The following is a 12,467-nucleotide window of genomic DNA, read 5'->3' as shown; positions in this document are numbered from 1 at the left end:
TGTTGGGGCAGGCCTTCAACAATCAGCCAGTAAGTTTACAACTCTGCCTTAGCCTTCACTTCCTACTTTTTTAGAGCATCAAGGTTAGCCAGAGATGAGAGCTTAGGACCTTCCTGAAGTCTTTCCTAAATAAGTACACAGCCCTGGGTATGCGCACATTCCTATGCATATGCATGCTTTCTAGATTCTCTGGAATATTTCAAAATCCCCTTATGGACACCTTATTCCCCAGCTTTTTATGTTAAGGTTTTTGATTAGCTTATTGTTTGCCCCAACTGTTATCCATTGCCTCAGGCAGCCATAAAGGCCCACAATTATCTTTGATTGTTTTCAACAGACCTCCTTAGGGAAAAAGCTCTTCATCCTGGGCAAGCTCAGAGTCCAGTCAAAGTAAGATGGCCTTGCAAAAGGGATCTTCCAGACAGTTCAAATAATGACTGCTCTCTGGAAATGAGTCTTTTTGAAGGAGCTCCAACCCTCTTCTACCTGTGACTACCAAGCTGCTGATTTTCCCTGTGATCATGGGATGTTGGTTCCTAAGGCTACTTCAGCGCTGGAGAGAGGGTGATGGAATTAGAGCAAATTAAAATGCCATAAAGCAGGGCGCCTGGGCGGCTCAGTCGGTTAAGCGTCCGACTTTGGCTCAGGTCATGATCTCACGTTTTGTGGGTTCGAACGCCACGTCGAGCTCTGTGCTGACAACTCAGAGCCTGGAGCCTGCGTTGGATTCTGTGTCTCCATCTCTCCCTGCCCCTCCCCTGCTCACACTCTGTCTCTCTCTGTCTCTCTGTCTCAAAAGTAAATAAACATTAAAATGCCATAAAGGCTCACTGTTCTTACCAAGATTGTGTCCTTTTTCTTGAATAAACACTTTCCATATTAAGCCCTTGGTTAATTTCCAGACTTTTGAGGAAGTTGATTCTGGTAATTTTTTGTCAGTTTTCTCCTTGCTTTTGTGAAGAAGAGAATTTTCAGAGGGCTTTACTCTGGCATTTTCACTGACATCACCTGTAACATATTTGAAATGCCCTTCTCTGTGATTGCCTTCTCATTTCTTAAAACACAGCTCAAATGTCTCCTCTATTATAGAGCCTTTTCTGTGTCCTCTGGGCAAAGGACTCGGTTATTTCTTTATCTTCCTATACATCTGTGTTGATGCCCCTGTCATTTCACTTTTCACAAATAACAATTATTTATACCTGTTCCTGTGTCTTCCCTCAGCCTGCAGTTTCCTAGTTTGTGACGTATTCGTTCTCCATGCCTAAACTAATTCCAGACACAGTAACTATTCATCTATGTAGGCAGAGGGGTATTTGTTTTAGGGGCTCTCAGAGCCTAGCCAGGGAATTCTCAGCTCCCGCCACCAGTTCTTTCCTCCTCCTTCTGTGATTCATAGCTGACCTCTGTCTCTTCATTGTATTAGAAGTGTGGGGCGCTGTGTGTGATTACCATAAGCTCAGAGTTGACACACTGAATGTAAGAGGAAAAGAGCAAAAATAAAGGCTGTGTGGATGAGGTTCAACAGTAATAATCATAATAGTGATAGCAGCTAGTAGTTACTGAGTAGATTCTATGCTAGATATCAGGCTAGGAGCTTTACATTCAGTATCTCCTCCATTTCCAACATCAGTCCCACGAGGTGGGTACTATTTCCTTATTTTACAGTTGAGACAGTAAGGGAAGTGGCAGATCTGGGGTTAGGTGAAAGCCCGTATTCCTAACTGTTCTATCTGAGGGATCTGTGGGAAGCATTTGGAACAGGGGAAGCCGCACAAGTCTTTTTTCTTCCTTGGGACCTGTTCTGCCTCTCTGAAGAGCTGTGGTTCCCAGGCATGCTCAGCTCAGCCGGGACGCTTTGTGCTTTGAAGCAAGATAGCACTGGGGGCTCCTGTAGTAACTGGTCCCCAGGGCAGGTGGGGGGAGAGGCCCCATTTCCTCAGGATTGGGGCGACAGGTGTAGCCCTGAGGAGAGAAACGACTAAGATTCCTCATTATCATCCCAATTCCAACATGGTGACAGCCCCACACTGCTGGGAAAGCCAACCCACACAGAGATGAGATGTAATCCAGAGGGCTCAGAAACATTTCAACAAATGCTAATATCAGTCTTTCCAATACAGCCCTGTCAGCAGGAAGAGGGAATGTGCTAGCATGCATGGGGCACACTGTTTGGCACAAGGGACCTGGTTGCTAAGCAACAGTAGCTGGCCTCCCCTCCTCCCTATAACCTTTTTCTCTGTTTCTAAGCTTCTAGTTAGCAGATGGGAGGGCCTGAGGCTGCCCAGCCCAGCCCAGCCCTTGGCCCCTTTCCCTGCAACAAGGGGTCTATTCATGGTTTCTGAGCAGATTTATTGTCTCTTTGGCACGCGCGTGCGCGCACGTGTGTGTGTGTGTGTGTGTGTGTGTAGTGGGGGGAGGATAAAGGGAGGGGCCCTATGTGAACTAGGGAAACCTCACCCTCCAACCAAGCTGGCTGGGCTATTTAATCAATGCTGATCCAAGAACAGGAACAGAACCCTGACTAGCAGACCCTGAGGCTTTACATTGGTGCCACTGACCCAAATGGTAAGGCTGTACCTACATCTGTGCTATCCCTGACCTGGCCTCTCTCTCTGTCTCTCTCTCTCTGTCTCTCTCTCTCTGTCTCTCTCTCTCTGTCTCTCCCCCGCGCCCCCCACGGGGCATCTAGGGATGCCTAGACCAGTGAGGAAAGGCAGAGAGAGAGAGAGAGAGAGAGAGAGAGAGAGAGAGAGAGAGGTAAATGAGCACAGTATAGGGCCAAAACAGGTGCCTTATGGGTTGAAGGAAACTTCTTAGAGCAGTGATATCTAGCTATGTCTTAAAGGGTCCTAGGAGTCAGCTACATGGGAGAAAGGACAGCAAGTGCAAAGTCTCTGTGGTGTGAGAGCACGTGAAGGCCTGGAGGACTGGCATGTGTGTTAGTATGATCCTGAATTCCACTGAGGAGGGAGTCATGCTGGCAGCTGGGGATGGAGAGGTGAGGAAGGGTGAGATCACAGGGGATTTTGTGAACCATGTCTTAGGACTTTGGATTTATCAGACTACAGAGATTCATTTGGTATATTATTATTATTATTATTATTATTATTATTATTATTTTAGAGGGTGGGGGGAGAGGGTCAGAGGGAGAGAGAGAGAATCTTAAGCAGCCCCACACTCAGGGAGGAGCCCATGATTGAGCAGGGCTCGATCCCATGACCTGGAATCATGACCTGAGCTGAAATCAAGAGTCGGACGTTCAGCCAACAGAGCCACTCAGACGCCTCTCATTGGGTCCCTTAAAGATGAGATTAACTTGCTCATGTTTGAATTTTAGGATTGCTCTGACACGGAGAATGGATGGAGACAAGAACTAGAGAAGGGAGATTACTTGTTGGGTAGTAATGGTGATCACTCTTATTTTACAAATGAGAAAACTGAAGTTTGGAGAGGTGTTAGGCTGCAGACCTAGCTTTGAACTGCTGTTCCAGTATTTCCCCCAAGATCTTATTTTCCATTACTCTTCTTCACGGCACATGAACTTCAGGCAAACATATAACTTACTCTGCTCTGTGCTTTTCCACCCCCATGCTTTTGCCTCTTCAGTCGCCTAGAACACCCAATGCCCATATATGTCCATGTAGGCCCCGTGCGTCTCCGAGGGCCTGTCTCAGGCTGCCTTTTCTGGGAAGCCTTTTTTGATCTCCCCGGTGAGAAGTAAGCTCTGCTTCTGAATGCCAGTGGTGGTGAAATTGAACTTCCCTTCTGTCACTTAACATGTTCTGCTTTTTTTACATGACCTATTGTCAGGACTCCACTGCAGATTCTTCGGGGGCAGCTGGGGAGTGTTCCATGTTGGTTTATTTTGAATTCCCTCCAGTGTCCCCCATTGAGGCCTATCCACTTGGGCTAAATATGGTGCGTTGTGCAGGGGCACTTCCTACTCGGACACAGGAGGGGAAGAAGAAGGCTGGGGTCTGGAGGCCTGAGGAGGGATGTGGAGAGACTCAGTGGATGCCCTTGATAGCTGTGGGAGGCAAGGGGAGTGGGTGGTGAGGAGTGTGGGTTTCAGAGTCAGCCCAGTCTGGGTCTGAATACCCGCTCTGGTGCTTACTGACCTTGTAAGAATAAGGTGGGTGAGGTTAGGGGATCCAGGGGAGCGGAGAAGGCCTGGAGGGGCATGGGCATCGGTGGGAAGACAGAGAGAGTGTCTAAGATGAAGAAGAGGCAGTGAGTGCACAGCTGAGGTTAGAGAGTGGGGGCTCGTAGTGGGCTGTGCCTTCTCACCGTGGTGTGGGGATCCTGAGTGACCGACAGTTATTTTCCCAGAGCCTGATGCCGGATGGCCAAGCCCACATGGAGCCTCAGTATGCAGAGGAGGGTCCAGGACCTGGGATCTTCAGAGCAGAGCCAGGAGACCCACTGAGGAGGCCTGAGGCCCAGCAGCAGCCCAGTAGGCGAGATTGGGCTATAGGGGAATGATAGGGTGGAGACAGTGAGTGGATAAGCTGTCCACATTCCCCAGACCCTTCATGGGCCAGTCCCAAATTACCGATGGCGAGAGGCAGCCTCACTGCTCCTCCCGGAACCGCTTTGGCCGTTGCCCAGTTTGGGGACTGAGTGGGCTCTGTGGTGATGGGGCAGGGGGAGGTGGGCAGGGACAGTGGGAGCAAACTCCCGCCACAGCCCAGTGGCTGCCGTGCCCCATGGAGGTGCCTCAGGGCAGAGTGAGGCTGGTAGGCAGGAGCGGGGCACCCAGACTCCTCTGCCCTCTCCCACAGCCTCTCGGGCGGGGCGCTGGTGCTCAAGGCGGCGCGGCTGCGTGGGGCTGGGCGCCCTGGCGCTGCTGGCTGGTGCGAGCGTCGGCTCATGGCTTCTCGGTCAGTGCTGGGGCCCTTCGGTGCTCTGGGGAGGGCTGGAGAACAGGATCTGGGGGATCCTTGTTGCAAGACACAAGCGGGTGTAAAGGGCAGTCGGGAAGAGCGTCTTTCTGATCTACCCCGAGCTGACAGCAGGGGAGAAGGGATGGATTTGCAGCTGGAGGGATTTAGGTTCCGCGTAAAGAATGTTTTAGTCCTACAGTGAGAAGTGTAAGGTACTTGAATGGATGACCCGGGGAGGCCCAGGGCAGACGTTTTCTAGAAATCATTCCCACTCAGAGAGAGACGGAGACAGGCACAGACAGAGTGTGCTCTCCTCGGGGTGTTAGTTGGGGGACCCGCCTAAGGCTGGGTGGTGCGTGAGTCCCCAGGCAGCTGCTTTTGTCTCCCTCTGTTGCAGGGGTCTTGTTCTGCCCCTTGGCCCTCTCCTTGGGAATCCCTCCCTTCTCCTAGCCTCTTCTCTGTGACCTCTCCCTGTCCTTGTCCTCTGAAGTGCTGTATCTGTGGCCAGCCGCCTCTCAGCCATCTCCCGGGAACTTGCAGGATGAGGAGATGCCTCTGAACTGCTCAGAGGCCAGTGGTGAGGAAGCCCTGCTCCCTTCGCTTCCCAGAACAGGTGGGCCACACCCCCAAGGCAGCAAGACTGCCCTCCCCCCAGCCCTGAGCCCCGTCAGAGCTCTGGGCTCCCCACTTCTGGCCAGGGGCAAAGAGGACCAAAATGGAAGGCCATGAATCCACTGCCTGCATCCGGGTCTCCTCCTCTGGTGGGAAGGGAGTGACATGGTCCAGCCTCAAAAAGTGGATCTCTGGTTCGGAGCACCCAGCACAGCCTGGGGACTGTTTTGATCTCCAGCTGAGGCACGGACAGGGGTCATTAAGGCCTCTTTGGGTCCCCGCACGACCAGGTCCAGCTCCCCCTGGCCACTCTGCCCCTCTACCCCTCAGCAGGTAGGATGTGACTTTTATGCTGTGCCTTCAGTATCTTTCAGAATCAATCCTGAGGGCTTCTTGCTGGCAGTACAGGTGAGGGCTCGGCCAGACTGGCTCCTGGTCTGCCATGAGAGCTGGAGCTCTGCCCTGGGGCTGCGGATCTGCCAGAGCCTGGGACATCTCAGGTAACGGGGGCCAGGCTAGGGGCCCAGGGAGGGTGGCAGGCTGGTGGTAGGAAAGGGGGAGTTGGAGACCTCTATCTGCCCGTCCCCATCAAAGTGCTCAGGAACTGGCAAGAGGCCACTTTGGCCATCTCCTGGCCTCTGGACACGATGGTACCCCAGCCTGTTTCTCTCCTTTGAGCAATACTGCTTTTTAACAAATATAAATCCCAGAAGTCATTGTCAAAGTCTTGCTCAGTGAGGGTACTGTTGGGTGGATTGTATATCACGTATATCCCGGTCATGATTAACTGCCATCTACTGTGCTACAGTGTAAACCGATTTCCTCCCGTTCTGTTCCCCTCTTCTGCCAAGACTCACTCACTACAAGGGAGTGAACCTGTCTGACATCCAGCTCAACAGCTCCCAGGGGTTTGCTCAGCTCTCTCCAGGACTGGGAGGCTTCCTGGAGGAGGTGTGGCAGCCCAGGTAGGGCTTCTGAGGAGATTGAGTGGGGTCCCTTACTTTCTGGTGAACAGTCCGGCAGAAATCTTCCTGTCATGGGAGGCTGGTAGCAAAGACATTGGCCGTGTGATATAGGACACAGAGGAACATTTCCCAGTCTGAAATCACAAACTCCGTTCCCATGAGTGGGGATTCACTCTGCCAGGAGAGCCGGGATGCTGTGGGTTTGAGACACTAGAACGGTCGAGGCATTAGGCTGCTGGGGCCAGTAAGAGCAGGTGAGAGAAGAGGGCTTTGGTCCAGCAGGAATGGAGGTTTGCTAAGAAGGAGGAGGGGGAGAGGAGAGCAAAGGGCGGGGGATAGAGAAGAGAGAGTAAGCCCAGGAGGGGCATGGGACAAAGCTCCCTGTTCTTCCTTCAGTCCCTTATCCGCTCATCCACCGAAAACACGTCCATTTGGGGGCTCTTAGTGGGCACAGTTGGACTTTCTTGTCTGTAACTTGGGGCCCTGTCTAGGACAACCCTCAAGGGCCACGACCTCCGCTGGTACCCCGGGGTGGGGCAATGGGCCAGGGTAGCAGTGCTGTCCTGGGGGCCTGTGAATGAGGAGGGGCCTGGAGCTTGGGGCGGGGGTGGGAAACAGAGGGGGGCTGCACCGGAGGCCTCCTCTGTCTCCACCTGGCCTCCATGCCCTTGGGTGGGCCCCTGTCCAGCTTTTTGCTGCCATCTCCATTTTGCAGGGACAGCTGCGCTTCTGGTCAAATCGTTTCCCTCAGATGCTCTGGTGAGTCATGTGTCCAGTCCAGGAAGGCGGCAGTGGGAGGAAAGGGTCTCCCCACTGTCCTGAGTGTGGAGAGCCACACAGAGTGGGTGTGGGATGGGGTTCCTTGCCCACCTTCCCCTCTGCCTGCCGGTCACCTTCTTGCAGACACAGTTCCATCTCAACAGAGCCCCGTCCACTCCTCTGTCGTGTCCCCCACCAGCCACCGATCTGGTTGGATGATCTTGCTTCTCTTCCTAGCACTATCTGTCTTGACTTCTGAGGCTCCTTCCCACTTTCCTCTGGAGAGCCCCCAGGGGGATTACTATAGGCCGTTAACCGGTTAGCAACTTTAGGAGACTAAGGCAGGTGGTAAACCAGGGGCTGCATGGGAGACAGTCTGCAGAGCTCCTTGCGTGTGACCCCAATCATCCGTCTGTGTCTTCACCTCTCCTGTTGCATGCATCCCTCTACACACCAGCATTCTGACCCCTCCTGTGGGACAGGCATTTGGTTAGGTGTCGGGGCTCTGCACACAACACAGGCCTGGGTGTGGGCCTCCCTGAGCTCGCAGACTGATTTCTGCCTTCTCATATCCCCAATTCAGGGTCGGGAGAAATAAATCAGAGCCGTCCACACTGGACCGTGCTCCCCGAGAGTTAGGACCAATCTATCACCCACCTCTCTTCCCTAGTCACCATCTCACTCATGCTTTCCTGTTTGCAGAGTGTGGGACGAGGCCCCTGGCTTCCCGGATAGTTGGCGGGCAGGCCGTGGCTCCCGGGCGCTGGCCCTGGCAGGCCAGTGTGGCCCTGGGCTCCCGGCACACGTGTGGGGGCTCTGTGCTGGCCCCACGCTGGGTGATGACGGCCGCACACTGCATGCACAGGCAAGTCTCGGGGGCTGCTGGGGAGGACATGGCCTCAGTTGCATTTTCCGTTTGGCCGTTGGTATGTCCATGTCAAGGGCGCCTGGGTGGCCCAGGTCATGATTTCATGGTTCTTGGGTTCGAGCCTCTCGTCGGGCTCTGTGCTGACAGCTTGGAGCCCGGAGCCTGCTTCGGATTCTGTGTCTCCCTCTCTCTCTGCCCCTCCTCACTCGCACTCTGTCTTTCTCTCTCTCAAAAATAAATACAAACATAAAAATTAAAAAAAAAAGTCCACGTCGAACAGTCTGCCTCCCTATGTACGTCCTCAGGGGCACGGATTGCGAAGTGCTCTCCCCGTTCAGTGCCAAGAACAATTTGCATGAGTAGCAGCAGTAAGACAAAGACTGGTCCTCTGTGCTGGCTCAGTTTTGAAGTTTTCAAAATACTTTTGTATTCACAGCACTCTGCGCTTCTTAATGTTTATCACAAGTGTCATTAAATCACCTTCCGGGTAATTATTTGTTTAATGTCTCTCCTCCCCTTTAGACTGGAAGCTCCCCAGGAACGGGGACTCTCAGTCTTGTTTACCCCTGGGTCCCTTTCTTGATTTGTCCACGGCCATGTCCCCATGGCCTAGAACAGTCCTGAAATACAATAGGTGCTTAATAAATACTGGTTGGAGCAAGGAAGGGATGAATGACGAGCAAATGAGCTCTTTGGACCTCTTCTTTTGGCGGCGGGCAGGGCAGTAGCACACTTCTCACTTCACAATGAGGAAACTGAGGCTGGGAGAGGTGAGGTGTCTTCCCCATGGTCACAGGTAGTAAGTGGAGAGGCAGGACTCCCAGAACTTTTTCTGACTCAGAGTTAGGAGGTCACACAAGCCCCTTTGATGTTCGTTACAAAATGTGGAGGGGGCTCATTCAGGACAGAGGGGCTGGGGGGTTGCAGATGATCCCCAGTGTCTCATGTCTCTGGCCGTTCTGCAGCATTTATTAAGCACCTACTGTGTGCCCAGTATCTTGCCAGCTGCTGCAATGATACTAAGAGGCCTGGCCCCTGGGTCCTGCGAGTGGCCAGCCTGGTGATGGGGGCTTCCATTAATGGTTTCTCTGGCCAGCTTCCTCCATCCGCCGGCATGCTTATGTCAGCCTCTTCTGCCCCTCCCTTCCCTGGGCTCAGCACGGCTCCTGTGTGTAGTTTTAGGCTGTCCCGGCTGTCCAGCTGGCGGGTGTACACAGGGCTGGTGAGCCACAGTGCCATCAGGCCGCACCAGGGGGCTGTGGTGGAGAGGATCATCCCTCACCCCCTCTACAGCACCCAGAATCACGACTACGACGTCGCCCTCCTCCAGCTCCGGACACCGCTCAACTTCTCAGGTGAGGCACCGGCCAGGAACGAACAGGCTGCGGGCCGTGGAGGGAGCGGGGCAGGCCCTGGGACGCCTGAGAGGTGAGCTCCCTTCTGAGTTTCCTCCCAGCACTGTAAACCTTAACACACTCAGTTCATCGGATGAGCTCTGCCATCTCCTGGACCTCAGCTTCACCCAGGCTTGCGCAGGCTCTTTTGGGGACAAAGGTTCTGGCCCTTTTCGCAGCTGGACTGCAAGCGGGTCTTGCCTCCAAGTCCCCAGCGGAGCTCCTGGCTGCTCTATCTACCAACAGACCGCCCCTCCCCCCGTCCCCATGCCATGGTGTGACATGCTACACGGTTTTCCAGATGTCTTTCCTTCAACTCTCATAACAACCCTGACAGGTAGATGAGACAGGTATATACAGACAAGGACAGTGACACTTAGTGAGGAGAGGGACGCTCTGCAAGGTCACACGGCACATGGTTCCCGAGCCTGGTGTCTGGGCTCCAGGGCTGCTTCTCCACAGCACCTGCCCTCGAAGAGCAAGCCCCCCCCAGCATGCACGTGCATGTGCGTGCTCACCAGCACACACACACACACATGCACACACACATCCCAGTGTTGCTACATACCCTTGGGCCTACGTGACTCTGAACTTTTGCTCAACAGTTCATATTTCTAAATTGACTTAAGTACATTTATTTTTCCTAATGTTTATTTTCGAGAGAGAGGGGGAGAGAGAGACAGAGCGTGAGCAGGGGAGGGGCAGAGAGAGAGGGAGACACAGAATCCGAAGCAGGCTCCGGGCTCTGAGCTGTCCGCACAGAGCCCGACGCGGGGCTCGAACCCACAAGCAGCGAGATCATGACCTGAGCCAAAGTCAGATGCTTAACCGACTGAGCCACCCAGGCGCCCCTAAATTGACTTAAGTACCTTTAAAAGGCGAACTTCAAGCTACTGCCTAACTGGAGAGTCCACATTACTTGTAGCAAATAGGTAACAACCATGAAAACACAGAGCGAAAACGAGCCAGGGTTCAAGTCCTCTGCAGAATTTGGTGTCTGGGCCTGCTGTCTCCGTATTTAGGGGGAAGTTGACAGGCACTGGGAGAGCCACACAGGGGCACCCCGTGGAATCTTTCTCCATGATGTAGTTCGAGGGACTGAAGGAGAACCCAGAAGAAAACCCTTCCTCCCCTCACGCATCAGCGATTATTTAATGGCATGTCTACGTGCCACCTGACGACAAGTGTGGGCCCCCATAGGACTTGCCACACTTTTGGAAACAATTCCGCAAGAGGGATCCAACACCCCAAGTGAAGTCCCAAAGGAGTACAGATGCTCAGAAGGAATTCTTGTTCTCCCTCAGTCCCCGGGTTGGGGGTGTGCACTGCCCAGCCTAGAAGGCACCCTGCACACTGCAGTTTATACATTGTCCTCTGTGCGAATGGTGGCCCCCTCTGCAATGTGGTACGGTGCACGACCTGCACAACCTTACAGGAGACCTGGTTGGTGGAGGCCGGGAACCAGGGTTGTTTGAGAAGGGGGTGAGGAGGAACTGCCAGGCCTGGTTCTTCCCCGAGGCTGAGGGTGAGGTGGTGGGGAAGGGAAGCTGAGCCTGAGTGGAGCCCAGAACCACCTGCTTCTCTACAGACACCGTGGGTGCTGTGTGCCTGCCAGCTGAGAAGCAAGATTTCCCGAGGGGCTCACAGTGCTGGGTGTCTGGCTGGGGCCACACCGATCCCAGCCACAGTGAGTCAGCTCCCAGGGCCCTGGGTACAAAAGGGGTGGGGGAGTGGGGGAGCATCCTCCCCCAAGGTGACGCACCTCTACCTCCCATGTCCACCTCCCCCCCTGGGCCAAATGGCAGTGCCAACCCCCTTTCTCTCTGGTGTCATCGTTGGCCTCAGTCTCCCCTGCCTGGGTCTTCCTGGGAGAACACCCCTGAGTTTCCCCTGAAGCCAGGCCTTTTATACCCCTGCCCTTTTTCTGGCCTTCTTCACTCTTAAGTCTGACAGACCCCTGCCTCCTTCCCGGGGTCCACAGCTCCCACCCTGGGCTCTGCTCTTTGGGTCTCGTGTCTCTGGGGCCTCTAACCACCTTCCCTCCAGCTGCTGTGTCTTCCTGGCCTTGCTTTGTGCCCCATGGCCCGGCTCTGTATCCCTCCATCTCCATGTCTGCCTCCCGCAGCCCACAACTCAGACACGCTGCAGGACACGGTGGTGCCCCTGCTGGGCACCCGGCTCTGCAACAGCTCCTGCATGTACAGCGGGGCCCTTACCCCCCGCATGCTGTGTGCCGGCTACGTGGACGGGAGGGCCGACGCGTGCCAGGTGCAGCAGTGAGCGGGACCGTGGTCGGGGGCGGGGATGAGGGGTTTCCTGCTGGGGCTTGGCCCCTAGTCTGAGCAGCCTCTCTAGGAGGATGGGTGTCTAGGCGAGTTGAGTAGTGCAGCTAAGGATTAATGGAGGGATGAGGCGAGGGGAGATCCATGCTGGAAGCAGAAGGGGCCTAGCGTAGAGGGTGTGCTTTGGGGAGTTCTGGTGCGCCTCCACCAGGAAGGACTAACTGCCCGCTTCTCTGTGTCTCTACGTCTGGATCCCTCAGGGTGACAGCGGGGGCCCCCTGGTGTGCCTGGACGGGGGCACGTGGCACTTGGTGGGGGTGGTCAGCTGGGGCCGCGGCTGCGCGGAGCCCAATCACCCTGGCGTCTACGCCAAGGTTGCCGAGTTCCTGGACTGGATCCATGACACTGCGAGGGTGAGTGTGGGGGCAGGGGTGGGCGGGCAGCTTTATAAAGGACCCAACCCTTGGGTGATGCTCAGCTCTTAGGTCTGGGTGCTGCTTGGGGCTGGAGAATGGTCCCTAGATGGGGAGGAGGAAGTGATGCTTATAGCACCGAATGCATTGGATTTCTATCAATTTAACTATTAGCTAGGGAAGAGTGGACCTGAGTTTGTAGCCCAGATCTGCCATTTACTGGGTGAGCTTTGGCCCGTCCCTAACCTTGGCAAGCCCCAGTTTCTTGGTAGTAGCTCACGGCTACCTCGA

At 54.4% G+C, this 12,467-nt stretch overlaps 1 protein-coding gene across 4 annotated transcripts in view; it reads left to right on the top strand.

Moving 5' to 3' along the window:
- The first annotated feature begins 2,246 nt into the window (after positions 1–2,246).
- The window catches only part of TMPRSS5 (transmembrane serine protease 5), a 71,818-nt gene continuing 61,597 nt past the window's right edge, over positions 2,247–12,467 (top strand). The window contains exons 1-12 of one of the 4 annotated variants that reach the window (XM_043579366.1): positions 2,247–2,565; positions 4,330–4,453; positions 4,782–4,880; positions 5,281–5,496; positions 5,860–5,995; positions 6,347–6,460; positions 7,176–7,219; positions 7,922–8,084; positions 9,264–9,442; positions 11,070–11,168; positions 11,607–11,749; positions 12,024–12,176. In XM_043579366.1, the coding sequence (XP_043435301.1) occupies positions 5,433–5,496; positions 5,860–5,995; positions 6,347–6,460; positions 7,176–7,219; positions 7,922–8,084; positions 9,264–9,442; positions 11,070–11,168; positions 11,607–11,749; positions 12,024–12,176 (1,095 nt within the window). In that variant the 5' untranslated portion in view covers positions 2,247–2,565; positions 4,330–4,453; positions 4,782–4,880; positions 5,281–5,432. Of the gene's footprint in view, positions 2,566–4,329; positions 4,454–4,781; positions 5,497–5,859; positions 5,996–6,346; positions 6,461–7,175; positions 7,220–7,921; positions 8,085–9,263; positions 9,443–11,069; positions 11,169–11,606; positions 11,750–12,023; positions 12,177–12,467 lie in introns of all 4 variants that reach the window. The other 3 variants (XM_043579367.1, XM_043579369.1, XM_043579368.1) reach the window with 3 other exon arrangements.

The sequence above is a fragment of the Prionailurus bengalensis genome, chromosome D1 (assembly GCF_016509475.1).
Source record: "Prionailurus bengalensis isolate Pbe53 chromosome D1, Fcat_Pben_1.1_paternal_pri, whole genome shotgun sequence".
Lineage (NCBI taxonomy): Eukaryota > Metazoa > Chordata > Mammalia > Carnivora > Felidae > Prionailurus > Prionailurus bengalensis.
This window is presented reverse-complemented; position numbering and strand designations above follow the sequence as displayed.